Source organism: Chelonia mydas, chromosome 1, assembly GCF_015237465.2.
Source record: "Chelonia mydas isolate rCheMyd1 chromosome 1, rCheMyd1.pri.v2, whole genome shotgun sequence".
Lineage (NCBI taxonomy): Eukaryota > Metazoa > Chordata > Testudines > Cheloniidae > Chelonia > Chelonia mydas.
The window spans coordinates 328301072-328321043 of NC_057849.1; the positions used below are offsets into that span (position 1 = coordinate 328301072).

General features: G+C 43.5%; 1 protein-coding gene across 2 annotated transcripts in view; it reads right to left on the bottom strand.

Annotated features, from left to right (window-relative positions):
* Nucleotides 1-19972, bottom strand: part of PCLO (piccolo presynaptic cytomatrix protein) — a 530921-nt gene that overhangs the window by 209818 nt on the left and 301131 nt on the right. For both annotated transcript variants that reach the window (XM_043552451.1, XM_043552450.1), the window contains exon 7: nucleotides 651-2856. In XM_043552451.1, coding sequence (XP_043408386.1) covers nucleotides 651-2856 — 2206 coding nt within the window. The remainder of the gene's footprint in view (nucleotides 1-650; nucleotides 2857-19972) is intronic.

Below are 19972 nucleotides of genomic sequence, written 5' to 3' on the forward strand. Positions count from 1 at the left end.
CCACATGACAAGATATATTTTAACAGACCAGATTTAGAATGTTCATTTGCTCTCACATTAAACTCTCTACGGTTCTAATACACAATACTGACTTTTAGCACATAATATGATTGCTCATAAGGTGTAATTATAATTCTGTGCGCCTCAGGAAGTTGAATTACTGATTCTTGAAACCCATAATGAAACTTTATGCATCCAGTTTTTCTTATGAGATTCAACTGTTTTTAAAGATTTGGGGGTTTTCAAGAGAAACTGTGTAAAAAAAATTCAACGATTGAATTTCAAAGGATGAAGTCCCATGTAAGGACTGAAGAAAAGAGTAAATGGGGCACACTTTATATACATATTATTCTATTTATATAATGCAGTTAGAAAAGTAGACACCAACAAATAAAAAGGAAAATGCACAAGCAAACCAAAAGGAAACCAAAACAACAACAAATGACTTGAGCATACTATTGTATCTAAGCACCATCCAGAATTTGCTTTTGCAGTAAAACAAAAACAAAATTAGAAAAGAGAGATACACAAAAGATGCACAAAGGAACAAAAAGAAGAACAAGTCCTTGTAGGATGAAAAAATCAGATGCATGCATAGAAATGAGGATTAGTGTTGTGAGAGTAACATAGCAGTCTGAGGCCTAGTTTACCTTCACTGTCTGACATGGCATGCTGGAAGTCATCCATGATGAAGGCTATATCCCGGTCATACCCGCGAGTCCGTGATTCTTCCCTCATATGTTGCTGGACCTCAGGTAGTGAATGGCTTGATCCAAACTGTTCCCGGGTATCTGCAGATATTGGTGGCAAGGGTCCAGCTGCAGCTCTTGCCATTCCCATTGGCTGACCAACAGGACTTAAAGGGCTCTCTTCCTCTGAGTTCTGTGCTACTATTGGGATTCTTCCCCTGCTTTGGCTAATAGGTAGACTTGTAGGTTTAGTTCTTCCAGAGGCAGCTGCATGACTAAAAGAAATATCTAATGGTTCAGACTCCTGGGCTTTCAGTCTTAAAGAAGAGCTAGAGGAATCTCTTTTTAATGATAAATCAAGTCCATAGACTGAAGAGGGTCTAGATGAAGGCCTTGATCTACTGCCACTACTATAGGACTTGTCAGCTTCATCTTGTAATGTGGATCTCATTGTTGTACCTAGTGTGGTCCCAAGGCTGGCTCCAAGGGATGATGTCAGTGTTGGCCCCATAAATTTCTGTTGGTCCGTGATATTTTTTCTGAGGCCAAAAGTGATATCATCCTGAAGAAGCCTTGCCCTGGAGGAGATGCCCCCAAGCGATGAAGTACTGGAAGTCATATAGTTTGAATAATCAGGCTCGAGGTCTCGACTTTCCTGGATAGGTGAAAACTTTGACAGTTTGGGGTCTATCAAAGCTTTCTTGTGCTTTGACTGCTTTTGGTAGAGGAGGGCTGCTGGGAGCTGCTTGGCTGCTTGTTTCTCAAGTGTGAGCCTGCTTATGCTGTATTTCTCAGATTTGGGGAAATGCCTGTAGCTGGTATCTGCATGGTAATACTGAGAAAGGCCAGCAAGGTGATCGAGGCTTTCTGCACCCCTGCGGAACTCCTGCTTGATCTGATGTTTCAGAAGCTTTAGCTCATAAGGATCTTCCATTGGATCTTCATCTGCTTTCACGTAAGTATGCAATCTAGAAGAAGTCTGCAGTGGTGCTAGGAAGTCTGACACTTCCTGTGCTCTCCGGGCCTCGGTGGTTCGAAGAAGCCGATCGGTTTTTGTCAGATCCTTCTCGTGGAGGCTAAAAGCAGAGCTCAGTGCCGCTGTTCCCTTTGTAAGCTCTCCTATATCATCCAGCAGCACATAATTTCGGGGTGTGTGATGATGGTCTATGTCTGCATAGAATGAATCTGCAGATATGCTTGATATGGGGCTGCTCGCCATGTTGCTTCTCTCGTCCAGCCCTATCCTTAAATCCAAGGTATTGTATTTGCTGCCAAGATGGGAAACAGCATAAGTAGTATCACTGGAAACAGGTGCTATCATGAGAGGCTGATTACGAATCACATCATAGTCTGATGTTATCTTAGGCTCCAAATATAATGTAGTTTGCCTTGGCTTTTGCTGTATCATCATCATTTGTGACGGGAGTTGGTATGATGACTGTTGGGTTGGTGGAGGCTGAGCTTGGGGAGTAAAGGACATGGTTGCCACAGGCTGGAAGGCTGATTGGGTTTGATAGGGTGAAACCTGTTGATGATATAAAGTCTGCTGCTGCTGGTAATGTGACTGTTGTGTATACTGAGTTGGTGCTTGGGTAGGGAGAGCAGGAGAAGAATATTGATATTGTGTATAAGGGCTTGTAGGGGGAGCAAACTGAGTTTCTGGCTGGGTCTGTGGTGGCATGAATTGATTAAATTCTGTCTGTGGTGCAGTTCGTGGTCTTTCCAAGCCATGCTGGGCTTCCATTCTAGTAGGCCTGGTATTATTAACTTCACTGTCTGACATGTAATCACGTTCTTCTGCTACTCCTTGGAGGTAGGCACGCTCTCTCTTTTCTCTTTCCTTTAACAAGGCTTCTTTCCGCCTATTGATGCCCATTTCCAAGTACCGCAGTTTGGCATCTATTTCTTTTTCTTCCTCATCTAGCTCTGCTTGCTTCTTCCTAAGCTTGGCTGACTCTCGTTCTACCAGATCCAATTCCCTGTCTATATCCTGGAGAATTTTAGCTCTGGCCATGGTGTTGGTTCTACAGATCCTTCTGCGTGAAACTGATCCCACAGTAGTGAATGCTGACTGGGTCCCTGTGGTAGCATCTTCTGGAGGTGGGTTGGGTAGAGTCCTCTTTACTTTCTTCTGGGTGCCCGATGTTATACCTGTAGAACCTTTAGCCTACAATAAAAGAAACAAAACTGAGTCACTATTATAGAAACTTAAACTCTAATACACTGCAGGCTGGTAATAACACTTTTTAGCATTGTTTCATATCTTAAACATATGCTATACCTGCTGTAGAGGAGTCTGTGACATCTGAAAATACGCAACAGAAAAAGGCATACAAGGGTGCATTCAGAACCTGTTTAGATAAGTCATCTAATTCAAAACAGGGCAGGCACCAAAGAATTGCCACTGATACCTTGAACAGTATACCAGCCTAGGACTTTTTCTTTATTAGTCTAAGGTTCAGAATTGTTCTGTCAATTCTACTGCAGTCCCATGGAGTTTTTGATTTGCCATTTTATTCTTAAATCTGAATAGTTATATACTCTGACACACAGTTAGTACCTATATATACACATACATATAAACACACTCCCTCCATACAATATTCTCATGATGACTCTGGGCCAGCTCCTGAGCACATGCTAAGCATCCACAACTCTTACTGAAAGTCAGTGGCTGAAGCAGCTCTTTATGTTGCCAACACACCCCGTTGTCAGGTGGAGAACTGGAGAAGCTGTGACTGATCCTCTGGACAGTGGCTGATACTCGGTCCCCATCACTATTGCCTGCCTTATCCCCACTCCCTGCAGGCCAGAGCTCTGTTCTGCACAAGAGGTGAGCAACCTCTTCTTGGCTCCCCTCAAATGTGGCTGTCTTTGCAGAAGGGAACTATATCAGTTCCAAAACTAGAGAACTCTCCACGGCATTAGTGGCAGGGGCAGGATGTGATACCAAGAGAGGTCACAGAAGGACCTATATAAATAGAAGTTGTGAACTTTAGGTAATTTTTTCAAAAGCTCCCAAGTCACATTCAAGTGAAGCAGGCATTTTTTGCAAATGGGTCTACTAAGTTACATAGATCCACTGGAAATTTTAGTCTGTCTCCATCTCTGCGTAAGCTTTGCCTTAGTAAAGACCAGAGCTCAATGCCCCTCTGCCATGTACATTGGTCAAACTGGACAGTCTCTACGTAAAAGAATAAATGGACACAAATCAGATGTCAAGAATTATAACATTCATAAACCAGTCGGAGAACACTTCAATCTCTCTGGTCACGCAATCACAGACATGAGGGTCGCTATCTTAAAGCAAAAAAACTTCAAATCCAGACTCCAGCGAGAAACTGCTGAATTGGAATTCATTTGCAAATTGGATACTATTAATTTGGGCTTGAATAGAGACTGGGAGTGGCTAAGTCATTATGCAAGGTAGCCTGTCTCCCCTTGTTTTTTTCCTGCAACCCCCCCCCCCCAAGACGTTCTGGTTAAACTTGGATTATTGCTGTGCACATTGTAAGATGAGCTGTTGCCAGCAGGAGAATGAGTTTGTGTGTGTGGTTTTTGGAGGGGGGGCTGTGGGGGGGGGGTGAGAAAACCTGGATTAGTGCTGGAGGTGACCCACCTTGATTATCATGCGCATTATAAAGAGGGGTTTCAAAGGGGGATGGGCTGTTGCCAGCAGGAGAGTGAGTTTGTATGTGTGTGTGTGTGGGGGGGGGGGAAAGGGTGAGAAAACCTGGATTTGTGCTGGAAATGGCTCTACTTGATGATCACTTTAGATAAGCTGTTGCCAGCGGGGGAGTGGGGTGGGAGGAAGTTTTGTTTCATGGTCTCTGTGTGTATATAATGTCTTCTGCAGTTTCCACGATATGCTATGCATCCGATGAAGTGAGCTGTAGCTCACGAAAGCTCATGCTCAAATAAACTGGTTAGTCTCTAAGGTGCCACAAGTACTCCTTTTCTTTTTACATGTAGAACAATCACTTCAGTCCCCACAGAAATGGAGTCACCATGATGGTAGAACATGAAAGCTAGTAACAGCCTACGTAAACATTACAAAGCCGATTAAGACAGGAACTGAAGAATTTTATATGCCAACTAGATACCTGCTTCTACCTCTGTATGTGCAACAGAAGTGTAGCACTCTAGCAATTGTTGTCAATTTAAAATGTACTTTTTGCTGAAGTAAATGTTACTTCAACGAGACAAGAAGTCAACAAATTCATTTTAATTGCTATAGGAGGTATTTATTTCCAAGCTACAATGTGTTATCAACTAATAGTTGAAAAGGTTTGAAAAAAAGAAGAAGTACTAACAACCTTCTATGCCGGCCACCTGTTAACCTTAACCTTACCAATTCAAAATAATCAACCCAATGTCATTTGTCATGGGTCTTTAAACAAACTTTCACCATGTTATGAAGTGCCATTTAAAGCTTTTTTCTTCCTCATCATCTAACTTCCATCATTTTTTCCATGCTTTGCATTTCAAGAAATGTAATTTAGTTTTGGTTTCAACTTCCTGTGGCCATTTCCCAAACCCATATTGTGCCAACAAAATCAAAGAAGCTAATTTTCTCTCAGTCAGTGTGCAGTTGTAATCAAAGACAAATTAATCATCTACAGTAGGTCTAGTTGGCTGTTAATTTATATTGTAAATTCAGCCTCTAGCCATGCTTCCCCCACTCCCTCTCAATCTGAAATAGCAATCACAGAAGGTGACTGATATTGGGGAAGAGCCATTAATCGCAAACTCATTAAAGGCATATAATACTTTGAAGAATGATTATGCTGTGATGATGGCAATGCTAGTGAGTAAACCTGTATATCAGTTTATACCACATTTTGTTAACAAAATGTGTCTTATTTTCAGTTAAAACACCGAAAAGTCAAAACAGATAGATTGCTCATGAAGAAAAAGAACAAATTAAGGGCCTGATCCTGTGAGGAACAGAGTACTTCTAAAGAAACATCTATACTGCACACTTCTTATGAAGGTGTATAGCCCCAAAACCATGAGTCTAAATAACAGTGTAGATGGTAAGGCATAGCTTAAACAAGTAAAGACATGCCTGAAACCTATAGGTATGTACCCATGTATGTATCCACAAGGTTCTCAACTTGCACCAGCAGTGTCTCCCTATCAGGGTAGTATCCTCCTGCCACCCCACTGCTGGAGCCTTTCCCCACTGAAAGAAAAGATTCTGGCAGTGGGGACAGGCTCTGGCAGGGAGAGACAGTGTGGAAACACTTTGGTAGTAGGGAGTCAGCAGGGAAAGGTTCTGCCAGCTCGCCACTATAGAGCTTCTGCTGGCACAGGGAAAGACTCTGGAAGTGGGGAAAGACTATGGTTGGGGGAGGTAGAGGGGAAAGGCTTCAGCAGCTGGGAGATGCCTTTCCCTGTTGCCCCCCACCACCGCCAGAGCCTTTCACTGACACATGTAGCTACACACTGCAGTGTGAACACAGCTTCCTTTTCTCTGCAGCATGTAGCTACATGCCACTGTCACTAATGTACAGTACAGATGTATCCTTAAAAGAACTGAACACCTCCAATTCCTATTTGATGTTCTCAAATGATTTAGTTGGGGATTGGTCCTGCTTTGATCAGGGGGTTGGACTAGATGACCTCCTGAGGTCCCTTCCAACCCTGATATTCTATGAACACCTCATGGGATGGGACCCCAACTGTCCCAGTATGTGTGAGTTAATATTTTTTTTATTTTTAGCTTTACATATTATTTCCTAGCTGGACAGGGCAGGCACAGTGAGCTTGGTTATTTTCCTGTTCAGTTTCCATTTGGATGGGGGGAAAGATATTTTGCTGCAGTGTAGTGCTGCAATATTCAAAACATCTGCTGGTTTTTCTAGTTCTTTAATTTGGGTAACATCATAATCAATGATGTTAGCAACATTATACAGAGTTCTCGTAATGGTGCTGGTAGTTTCTAGCTATGATCAAGAGAAATTCAAACACAGTGACTGGTTGTATAACACAAAAGGGTGACAAATACTTTTTTGTATTTTTTTTTAATTTGTGCACAACCAAGGAAACAGATATACACCCAGAAGCTGTTCCTCACCAAACTGCAATCTTGGTATCATAGAACCATAGAAATTAGAAATGGAAAGGACCTATTAGAGCATCTATAGTCCACCTCCCTGCCAAGGCAGTTTTGTTCCCTATAGTACCTGATCTAGAGGTATGTCCAATCTAGTTTTAATATGTGCCGGGGGAAGGGGCTTCCACTACTTCTCTTGGAAATCTGTTCCACAGCCAGGAATCACTGGCTAAAGGTTATGTTGGAGCCAAACTAGATGATCATAATGGTCCCTTCTGGCCTTAAAAGTATGACATCATTCTTTATATTTCACCTAATTTTCCATGTTCTTAATTTCATCCTCCCACTCCTTTGTTCCACCCTAAATGCCTTTTGACCTAAGGTCCAAACTGTGGTATTTAAACACCAGTCCAAGTAGAGGATAGTTTAGACCTACATAAGACCCCAGGAAGGGACTGTGTCTCCAGGAGTAGTAATAGTTTGCTCTGTTTCTTGTTTCAGCATCATAACGTGAAGAATTCACCATTTTTGCTATAGTTCCTTGTGGATTGGAGTCAAGTTCAAGGTCTGCCTTGAAAATGAGGATTAATTCAATGGCGTGGGCCCAGGATATCTAAAAGAACCTAAAGCCCGGGAATGAAGAACGAGATGGACAATTGTGGCACAATGGAGCTTTCTACAATAAGGATAAAGCCTGTGTGTGCGGGAGAAACTAACCCCATTGCCTTCCATACTAAATGCAGAGTGCATTTCTTTGATTTCCCTTGTCTAATATAAATACAGAGCAATATGTACATAACCCCCCAAAACAAACAAACAAAAAGAAACCTACCAGAAAAACACTGCAATGAACACACAATTCTCCCCCTGGGGAGAGGATGAGAGAACAAACATGTGACAGATGTTAGTCATGTTGTTGCTTAATATTCTACTGGAAAGTGCTCAGATACTACAGTGATGAGAGCAGTATAAGAACCTGAACATAATACAATAGAATAGATCATGGTGGTTAGCAAATAGAGTAACAGAATTTAAGGCCAGTAGGCCCACCAAATCATCTAGTCTGATGTCCTGTATACCATGGGCCAACAACGTCACCCAGAACCCGCACACTAAAACCCAATAACCAATTGTAGACCAAAGTAAATGAGACCCATGGGAGACGAGACTAATATGTGTAGGATGACCAGACAGCAAATGTGAAAAATTGGGACAGGAGGGTGGGGGCGTAATAGGAGCCTATATAAGAAAAAGACCCAAAAATCGGGACTGTCCCTATAAAATTGGGACATCTGGTCACCCTAAATATGTGTCACAGGCATAGAACAGGAGGGATCAATGTGCCTCTGTTTGGGGCCCCTGCAATAGAAGAGAAATGATGACATGAGATATACCCAGATAATCCTTGCAAGTCACCACACACACACGCTGCAGAAGAAGGGGGGGAAAAAAAGATCCCCAAGGCCACTGCCATTCTGACCCATCCCAAGACCACCTATGGCCATCAGTTAAACCCTGAGCATGTGAGCAAGAACCAGCCAGCAAACACCCAAAAAAGAGAATGTTCAGCACCAACTCAGAGCCCTGGCCCACCCGCCCAATGTCCCATCTCCAGCTGTGGCCATCCCTGATGCTTCAGAGGAAGAAGAAGATTAAAGAAAAAAAACCTTGCAGAATACACTGGGGGAAAAATACCTTTCTGACCCCTGCAGGTTGCCAGCTGTTGAGCCCTGCCCTCCGCCATCACAACCAATCCTGTCATATACATAAATTATTTCCATTAGCATTTTTATTATTACTTTTATTAGTGTCATAATTAACAATTGTCCATTTATTCCCTATATATCACTGTAACATTTATTGTCCTCCCTTTTTAATGTATATACAGCCCTGCATTTTCGCTCTCCTATCTTATTGTGTTGGTCCCTTCTGTCCTACCCCTGATGTTCGCTTCATCTCATTCTTCCACTCTCATACCCCTGCCCAATCCTTTGCATGGAAAGCTCCCCGCATCTTGAACCGCCAAATCACCAATCTTCTGTTTCAAGTTTCCACCGAAGGCTCATTTTTTTCAGTCCACAATAATTACACACAAACCACTCCCCATCCCCCCAAAACGAACCTTCAAGTTACTCTTTCCTTGAACTTCCCAAATAATAAACAAACAAATAATGATAAATAATCCTGGGAAGCAGTGACTCTGAAAAGAGACTTGGGGGTTATGGTGGATAATTGGATGAACATGAGCTTGCAATGCAATGCTGTGGCCAAAAGGGTTAACTTTGGATTCATAAACAGGGGAATCTCGAGTAGGAACAGGGAAGTCATATTACCTCTGTATCTGGCACTGATGCAACCACTGCTGGAATACTGTGTCCAGTTCTAGTGCCACAAGAATGATTAAGGGATAGGAAAACATGCCTTATAGTGAAAGACTCAAGGAGTTCAATTCATTTATCTTAACAAAGCAAAGATTAGTGGACGACTTGATCACAGTCTATAAGTATCTATATAGGGAACAAATATTTGATAATGGGCTCTTCAGTCAAGCAGAGAATCCATTATCCCTGGGCTGGAAGTTGCAGCTAGACAAGTTCCAAATGGAAATGAGGCATACATTTTTGATAGTGGGGATGATTAACCATTGGAACAATTTACTAAGGGCGGTGGTGATTTCTCCATTACTAGCAGTTTTTAAAACCTAGCCTGGACATTTTTCTGAAAGATCTGCTCTAGTTCAAAGAGGAATTGTTTCAGGGAAGTTCTATGGCCTGTGTTATACAGGAGCTGCTGAAGAGATGCTTACAAGTGGTCCCTTCTGATCTTGGCATCTCTGAATCTATACAGCATTTACTCAAACAGCTAATTTATAAACATTAATTATGCCTCATAACAGCCCTGTGAGTTACTATAATATTGGATCCTCTAAGACTGGAACTCTACCTGAAGGATATACTCTAGGTGCAAGAATCATGAATACAATTCTATGGTGTGCACAGGGATATCTTAGTGCCAACTGGCATACAGGTTACAGGGATCCTTGGCTCTGGTATCTACATACTAGTTTGCCAAAGGGTATCATGTAAAGTCTTTACTGAAAGCTTGTGTCACACTGATCATCAATCATTGCAAAATGTATGGATGGATAATATGTAAGGGGTTATGTACAGATAATATGAAAAGAGTTATGTATGGATACTGAAAATTATGCTCTTAAGGTCTGTGAGTTGGGGCTGGTCACCTGAAGATGAAAAACAGGTTTCTTCCAGGCAGGAGACACTTATCAACATCTGTCTGGTTATATGTAGATTGAGAACTGTATGCTTCACAATGAACACCTATTTACAGTCTAAGCACAATACTAATCAAGTGATTGCAAGGCCTCCAGGGGAGATTCAAGAAAGGAAAAAAAACAAGCAGTGGGGGAGTTTCCCTGTTTACAAGTGAAGAAAATGGGTCACTGGAATTATATGTGGGATACAGAGGTGTAACGGGGTTGGCACCCACCTCTTGCGAGCGCCCCCTGTGGTTGGGTGTGTCTGTGGTCTTTAAACCAGTCCCAGTCCTGCCATCGGGCCGTACTCCCAGGGCTTCCTCCCTGGAGGCAATGGTTTTGCCCTCTTAGTCTGTGTTGGCCCCAGTCTTCAGCTGAGCCTCTGACAGTTCAGTCCCTTTCAGGGGGGCGGGGGGGGGGGGTTCACTGATGTCCAATTGTATACCCTTCCCCAGGGGCCTATGGGAAGGTGGGGGGAGGACCCAGGCCCACCCACTACTTTGGGCCCAGCCTTCACCGATGCCTTACCCTTAGCTCAGGGCTCTTCTAAGCTCAGGCCCAGTAGGTGGCCAGGAGCTCTTCCTTGCTCCCCTTGTGCCTACTAGCACTGGGCTGTCCACTGTTCTGCAGTTCCCTCAACCAGCTGCAACATCCATGCTCCTCCAGCTCTAATGACGAACTGCCCTGTCTCTGGCTCTGTAGCTCCCTTTTATAGGGCTCTCCTGAGCCCTGATTGGATGCTTATCCTATAACCACTCTAGTCTGCTTGGAAGATCTCTCCACTGCTCCTTACTTGGGACAAGTGTGGCAGGACCCTGAGGCCTCCATAAGGAGGCTTCTCGGCCTAGTCCACCCCATCACAAGAGGTTCACTCAGTTATCCTTCACCGAGGGAACAAGCTGCCAGCTGGTTTGTTTTATGAATGGAGGATTACAGCCAGTCTGGCAGTTTGAAGCTGGGTTTGGCTGAGCTAACCTTTGTGAGTTTGGCTGAGCTAACCTTTGTGAGGCAGGGGAATGTCTTGAGAGTTTTTATCTTAGGCTCTAGAAAGTGTGTTATGATTTTACTTTATATGTAACCATTTGTTTCCATTAATTCTACTTGCTTCTTCTCTAATCTCAGTTCTTTGTTAAATAATTTTCTTGTTTTAGTGGGTTACAAACAGTGGGTCATTACAACAATCTGTAATCCACTAGTCCCTGACTGCAGAGGTGTTAATGGGCCACTCTTCCTTGAATGGAGTACTTGTGGCACCTTAGAGACTAACAAATTTATTTGAGCATAAGCTTTCGTGAGCTACAGCTCACTTCATCGGATGCATGCAGTGGAAAATACAGCGGGGAGATTTTATATACACAGAGAACATGAAACAATGGGTGTTACCATATACACTGTAACAAGAGTGATCAAGTAAAGAGAGCTATTCACTTCAATCTCTTTGGTCACTCGATTACAGACCTAAAAGTGGCAATTCTTCAACAAAAAAACTTCAGAAACAGACTCCAAGGAGAGACTGCTGAAATGGAATTAATTTGCAAAGTGGATACAATTAACTTAGGCTTGAATAAAGACTGGGAGTGAATGTGTCATTACACAAAGTAAAACTATTTCCCCTTGTTTATTCCCCCCCCACACACACACACACTGTTCCTCACAAGTTCTTGTCAACTGCTGGAAATGGCCCACCTTGATTATCACTACAAAAGGTTCCCCCCTTTCCGTTCCCCCCCTCCCCCGCCACCCACTGATAATAGCTCACCTTACCTGATCACTCTCGTTACAGTGGGTATGGTTACACCCATTGTTTCATGTTCTCTGTGTATATAAAGTTTCCCCACTGTATTTTCCACTGCATGCATCCCATGAAGTGAGCTGTAGCTCATGAAAGCTTATGCTCAAATAAATTTGTTAGTCTCTAAGGTGCCACAAGTCCTCCTGTTCTTTTTACTAATGCTAAACAATCTGTTCCACCTTGCATTTAGCTGCCATGCTCAGAGTACCTTCCCCAGACCTGAAGAAGAGCTCTGTGTGTCTGGAAAGCTTCTCTCTCTCACCAACAGAAGTTGGGCCAGTAAAAGATATTACTTCACCCACCTTGTCTCTCTAATATCCAGTGATGCTACAACTACACTGCTTACAACTGTGTAAAGGTTGTCAGTCCTATTATATTTTGTGCTGGCTTTAGTATATGGATTTTTCCTTTGAGATCAGCATCTCTCTCTCTCTCTCGTTTTAAGAGAGAGAAAGAGTCTTTAAAAGTAGAATATTTTCTACTGATTTTTGTCTTCTCCAATTTGATAGCACTGTTGATGAGGGCAGTAGAAATCTGCCCCATTACAGGAACCAGCCATGCACTAGGAAATGCTCTGTTGCTTCTCTTTTGTGTAAAAGCAACACTTTATTTTGTGGGATTGACTGGTTTAGAGTAATTGCTAATTGCTAATAGGATTTAACCTCTGCGGTTGTTTGTTGGATTCTAGACCACTCTTTCACCATCTCTTCTTGATGCTCTACCTCCTCTTCCTTCCCCTCACCATTGTGGCTCTTGGCCCCCTCCTCTGCTCCCTATACTTTTCCCCATCATTGGGTGACCTCATTTGTTCACAAGAACTCAGCTATCATCTTCATATTTATGACTCTGAAATGTACATTTCATACTCCGACCTCTTTCTTTTAAATTCAATTTCCAATCCCTCACTGTCTTTGCCATATCCCAACTTTGAGAGCTCACTGTCAACTCAAGATCAACAAAAGCCAGCTCAATCTTTCCACCCAAAGCCCCCCCTCTTTTCTCCTTTATAGGTGACAAAACTAACATCCTCCCTAGCACCCATGCCAAGAACCTGACTATCATCTTTGCTTTAATCAGGGACAAATCAGCATGTACAAGCATGTACATTGATGACATCTTCATCATAAGGACCCACGGGAAGGAGGCCCTTGAAGAATTCCACAGGGATTTCAACAATTTCCACCCCACCATCAACCACAGCCTGAACTAGTCCACACAAGAGATCCACTTCCAGGACACTACAGTGCAAATAAGTGATGGCCACATAAACACCACCCTATACTGGAAACCTACTGACCACAATACTTACCTACATGCCTCCAGCTTCCATCCAGGAAACATCACATGATCCATTGTCTACAGCCAAGCCCTAAGATACAACCAAATTTGCTCCAATCCCTCAGACAAACACCTGCAAGATCTTTATCAAGCATCCTTAAAACTACAATACCCACCTGGGGAAGCGAGGAAACAGACTGACAGAGTGAGATGGGTACCCAGAAGTCGCCTACTACAGGACAGGCCCAACAAGGAAAATAACAGAACACCACTGGCCATCACGTACAGCCACCAGCTAAAACCTCTCCAGCACATCATCAGCGATCTACAACCTAACCTGGAAAATGATCCCTCACTCTCACAGATCTTGGGAGACAGGCCAGTCCTTGCTTACAGACAGCCCCTCAACCTGAAGCCAATACTCACCAGCAACTACACACCACACCATAGAAACAGTAACCCAGGAACCAATCCCTGTAACAAACCCCGTTGCCTACTCTGTCCCCATATCTACTCTAGCAACACCATCACAGGACTCAACCACATGAGCCACACTATCAGGGGCTCATTCACCTGCACATCTGCTACTGTGATATATGCCATAATGTGCCAGCAATACCCCTCTGCCATGTACACTGGCCAAACCAAACAGTCTCTACGTAAAGAATCATAGAATATCAGGGTTGGAAGAGACTTTAGGGTTGTGTCCAACCCCCTGCTCAAAGCAGGACCAATCCCCAATTTCTGCCCCAGATCCCTAAATGGCCCCCTCAAGGATTGAACTCACAACCCTGGGTTTAGCAGGCCAATGAGCTATCCCTCCCCCTAAATAAATGGACACAAATCAGACATCAGGAATGGTAACAAACAAAAGCCAATAGGAGAACACATCAATCTCCCTGGACATTCTATAACAGATTTAAAAGTAGCCACATTTCAACAAAAAAACTTCAAAAAGAGACTTCAAAGAGAAATTGCAGAGGTACAATTCATTTCCAAATTTAACACCATTAATTTGGGCTTGAATAGGGACTGAGAGTGGCTGGCTCACTACAAAAGCAATTTTCCCTCTCTTGGTATCACCTCCTCATCAATTATTGGGAGTGGACCACATCCACACTAATTGAATTGGCCCTGTCAACACTGGCTCTCCACTTTTAAGATAACTCCCTTCTCTTCATGTGTCAGTACATTTATGCCTGCATTTGCAATTTTCACTCCATGCATCTGAAGAAGTGGGTTTTTTACCCACGAAAGCTTATACCCAAATAAATCTGTTAGTTTTTAAGGTGCCACTGGACTCCTCGTTGTTTTTGTGGATACAGACTAACACGGCTACCCCTCTGATACTTGAAGCCAGGATCTGTGCATGCATATCAAGCACAATTGCAGTTTCACCTGCCTGATTTGTGTATGCAAATGTTGTACTGCATGCTCAATTTCAGGGCTTTGCCTATATAATGGGTGCTAATGCAGGGGAAGTTTGTAAAATAGGGCCAAGCCAGTGCCACCCCTCCTCCCAGCACCCCTGGATCCAGAACAGTGCATGAGAGATCCTGCCCCCCACACACACTGAGGCAACAGGACCCAGGTGATGCCCCCTCACCCACCCACCATGTGGTCTTGGTGAGGAGCAGCTAAAGTAGGGACTGCTACACTGAGGGCGGGGAGGGAATAAAATGGGGTACAGCCATGGTCACGTGTTCCTCAGCAGACCCTTCCTGGACCCAGAAGTGTGCAGGGGAGACCCCAGCTCTCTGGGAAAATTACATACCAGATGGTGTCTCACCTTCCCTCCACTACGTGCCTTGGGGGAAAACTGCAGAAAGAAACCAGCTGGAAACTCCAGCCAGTAGGAGCAGTTGCAGAAACAGCCAAAGCAGGGAGATTCAGAGGCCTTTCTGCAGTTTGGACTGGACTTTTTCTGCTCTGTGCTGACTGGCTGTTTGTTCCAATCCTCTCCTTCCCCCTTCCTCATAGTCTCTTCATCTGAGCTTTACCCCGTACTTGCCTGCTTACCCTCTTCTCCCGTCTCACCCCCACTTCCCTTGTCTTGCCATTTAGCAGATCCTCTCCTCACTAAACCCACTCCTCCCCAAAATTGTGGAACATCACGTTTGCTGCCATCACATTGGTCACTCTGCTGGTCTGTTCTACCCCTTTCCCCCATCCTGTCTATCGATCTAGTTAGATTGTTAACTCTTTGAGGCAGGGACCATCTACCATTCTGTGTCATACAGCGCCTTGCACAATGGGGCCCCCATTCTTGGTTGGTCCTTGGGCATTACTGTAATAAACAGGGTTAATAATAATTTAACCACCACAGAAGTTTGGACTCCTTGCTCTGAAGCCAATAGAGGGAGGTGTATAAGATGAAATGTACAAGGGAGGAACAGATATTAAAACTGGGATTTTGAAAAAAAGCCAACCTCACAGTCAGTACGGAGAGCAGAATACTAAACACTGTGCACACATGCTAACTATGGGCCAAATTCTGCTCCCCTTACTCATGTGCCATTGGCATCAATGAGAATACCTGCATGAGTTAGATGAGCTGAATTTGGCCTTTGATGTTGAAGGAAACTCGCTATTTCACTTGTGGTATCTCAGATCTTTTCTTTAATGCATGTCTTGTCTGTTTCTTCTCTGCGAGTAGTTTGCTCTGGGGTCTGAGCAGTCAGGCAAAAAACTAGTTTCTACATCACTAGACAGCAGCATTGAGATGCCAGTCACTCTGATTCCTCCCATAGTTCTTCATTCTCTGGGAAGCCCTGCAGAGATTAATTTCTCTTTGGTACTCAAATCTGTGTGAAGTTTTTTGTTTGTTTTTATTAAATAGTCCCCTAGAACCTGAAAAATAATAAGCATCTTTCATGCTGTTTTTATTTTATTTTTTGCTTTCATTCATGTCAATCAGATAGTTAGTCGTCTTCAGTTGAACAGTTCTGTACTTTCCATTCCATTAATCTTTTCATTTCCTCTGTGAAATTGCTCAAAATTGCCAGTTTCACTTCAAATGCAAAGGGGACAGTACAGTGCACTTCCTAACTGTTGAAGTGACACAAGGCATTGGCTTCCTTCTGAGTTAAATACCTTAAGGGCCACATATTTCCTTTGATATTTCGGGGGGGAGGGGAGAAGCAAATGCTGTCAACATTCAGTATGGGAACTAGAGAAGTATGTGGCCCTTATATGTGGCCTTTTAAAGGAGGCCTCCACCTGCCTTTCTTTTATGCATGCACAACTTTGTGTGTGTAATAATTTACAGGTAGTTTTTGTGCACTATCCCTTGTGCATGAAACCAACAGATTTTTATGTGAAGCAAACCCATTTGAGAGCCAACTGAAAATGGGGTTTACAACACAGTGCATGTGCACAAATAGAGGCCAGGGGCTTGATTTTCCTCTCCCTTACACCTGTGTAAATCAGGAGTAACTCAATTTAAGTTAGTAGTTACACTGGTGTAAAACCAGGATGAGAGAAGAATCAAACCCAATGTTCTGAAAAACTCTGACCCCCAATATTTTGCCTTGGAAAAAGCCCCATGTCCATACATTCACCTGGAGTTAGACATTGGTATAGGAAATATTTACAATGGAACGTTCTTTACTAAAATATTCCTCATTCCAAAGAACTATCAGGCTCTTTCTTCCCAGAGATGTACATCCATATTTATTCATTTCCTCTGCTCCCTCTGTACATCTAGCATTAGCCTCCTCTCTGTCCATTCCCACTATTCGTACACTGTTTTGTGAAAGCTTTCTCTTCTGAAGCTTTAACCTTGAATCCTACTTGGGCAGCTTTCCTTTCTTTCTCTCATCCACTGTCCAACTCTCCCCAGCTCTGATTTGAAAACGTGTATTTTCTCCCTTATTCTGCATTTCTCTCTCCCTCTGCTATTATTTATTATTTAACTTGGCAATTACATTATATAGCACTTTGAAGTGGTCTGAGATACAGTTTGAATGAGAGATGCTCTATTCCATCATGTTGTATTGTAAATGTACCATGTTTACTGTACAATGGGGAAAGAATTCTCCTGCAGACTGATTCAGACAGCACATTAAACGTCTGCCAAGCCAAAAGAAAGGGTCAGACAGTCAGAGGTGAGGACTGTCACCATCAGAACCTTTGTACCAAAAGGGTAAGGTAATCTTTTTGTTACATTCAATCATTGCAAAAAAGCACAGTCCAGCTGGAAAAATCTCAAGTCCCCAAAATAGAGTAAATCATGATCAGAATCTCTGCTCCTAATAACCGAGTGACAGATTTGAAAACTTGATGTAAAAAGGCTTTGACTTCTGCTGTATTGTATGGCATGCCTGGTACGGCAGGACAGATCCCACATTCTATTCAAATAGCCTCAAAACTTTCCATTCCTCCTACAAAACACAAACACACACAGAATATTAGATGTGGACAGTGGGGTTCAGCATGCACTTAAATACATTTTATGTTTTAATTTACTGGGAAGAAGGCATTATTGTCTGACGAAAGACAGGAAATACTATGAGGATGTGAGCAAGCAAGCAAGAAACCTACTGAGCATATTATGTAAAATAACAAACGTCTATAACACATAAATAAGGCTGCAAGTCTGGCACATGACTTGCCGGGACCTCCATGACTTCTGCAGCAGCTGGTGTGACTGACCCGAGGGCCGCCTGAGCAGCTAGGACGGCCCGGGGCCAGCCGCATCGGCCACTGCTTGGGTGGTCCCGGGGCCAGCTCCATTGGCCGCTGCTCGGGCGGCTCTGGGCAGCTGGCCCCAGGGGCTGCCGGAGCAGCAGCAGCCCTGGGCACAGCTCCAGAGCAGTGGTCCCAGAGAAACAGCGGCACCTCGGAGCACCTGTGGCACCCTGTAAGGCTCCCCCCAGAGCAGCCGTGGCACCTTGGAGGGCTCCCCCCAGAGTAGCAGCAGCCCCCTAGGGCCCCCCAGGGCAGCAGCAGCGCCCAGGGGCCCCCCAGAGCAGCAGCAGTGCCCTGGGGCCCCCCACACCAGCAGCAGTGCCCCGGGGCCCCCCAGAGCACCTAAGATTTAGTCATGGGTATTTTAGTACAAGTCATGGACAGGTCAAGGGCAATAAACAAAAGTTCACGGCCCGTGACCTGTCCATGACTTGTACTAAAAGTACCCATGACTAAATTGTAGCCTTACACATAAACTTCATAGTAAAGACCTAGAAGAGGTCTGCAGGTAGCAGCAGAGCTGAAGGGGCTGACCATCTTTTATAAGGTGCTCAGCTTCTTACAGAACTGGCCTCCTGACCTTCTTCAGTGATTTTTTGAAGTTAAATATCCTGAAGCATTTTATTTTATTTATCAATAGCTAGATATTTATTAACTACCAAGAAACCTTCATGTAAAGCCACAGAAAGACTACTCTTCCATTGCTGGAGTATTCCCTCCAGATGATGAAGGTGGGAAAACAAGTCACTAAATAAACACATCTGTGTATGGATTTAGCTCCTTTTCCCATTTGCAAATTATTGATGAATGGGTTGTGAAATTTACAAAGGCTCTTTGTGGCTAGTTGAATTTTTGTGTGGATAATGTCTGACCAATGGATTGCTCACAAACAGTTCAGTGTGAGGATTCACATGAATGGATTCGTGACACCATCGACCTTGCTCGTGAAGGTGAAGAAAGAATATTCTACCAAAAGAGCACAACAGATTCTGAGATACAAGAGGCGATGGAGGACAACACAGGGGGAATGCAGCGTGAACCATCTACGAGTGAATCAGAGACCAGAAATGATCTGGACAATCCAACCTCGAGAGAGAGACTAATGGTACAACTAGACCTAGCTTGCCTTAGCTACTTGACAATGCAGAGACATAGGCTCCAAAATTACATGGACTTTGTACTAGAAGATATTAATTTAATTAATGTTCTTTAAATACTTTACATTGTTTTACTTTTATTCATTCAAATCCAAAGAGACATTTTAAGTGGGGAAGAATCTATCTTGGAGGTGGTGCCGGGGGGGTTGGAAAAGCAGCTGGGGCAGTTGGTGTCTGTGCTGGGTCAGGGTGTCTGTGCCCTGTGAGCTATGGCCATCTTTGTCTCCAGTACAGTATCTCTTCTGTTTAATTAACAATGACTGTGACTCATACTTCTGTAGCAGATTTTATATTAGGTAATGCTGATGCAGAGTCTATGCGGTGCTGACACTGGGAGGTTCAAAAGCCAACATTCCAGAAACAGTAGCATTTCCCTCAAATTCCCTCACATTATGCAGCACTTAAAAAATTAACAGTTATGCTGTGGCTAAGAGGGGCCTGTAGCTACTTGCAACATTAGACAAGGGCATCAGCCTTGTTCCGCACCATCATTCCTGGAGAACAGTCCTTCCTTTTGCAAATAACACAAGAGCTTCAGGATGGATTCTTGTGCTGTCATAATAACTAGCACTTATAGAGCACTTCTTATCGGCTAAGCCAAACTTCATCATGTGACATTCCTCTGGATTAGAATAATGAACATTAATTACAATTGAGCTTTCATCAGTGGTACATTTTGCTGGATCTTAAATAGAAATTTTTAACAGGTGAGAGCACACTGAGTGCTCACGCTTTTGCAAACAACTTCCAGAATCCGGACTAGCACCACTGAAGGCAGGTCAGAAAAGCCTCTATCTATGGATAGAATGACCCAGAATTTACACAGTCCTTTTTACTGATGGATATCAAAGCACTTTGCAGACTTCAACTAAATCACAAAATAACCCTATGTGGAAGATAAAGTAAGTTCTTAACTCTATTTTACAGAAGAAAAGCCAGGTACAAAATATTCTTATCGTCTTGGCTCCTCTTCCCCCCTCTCCTTGGCCACTTGCCACAAAATTGCCTAGCTTTGACTTCTTCCCCTGGCATCAT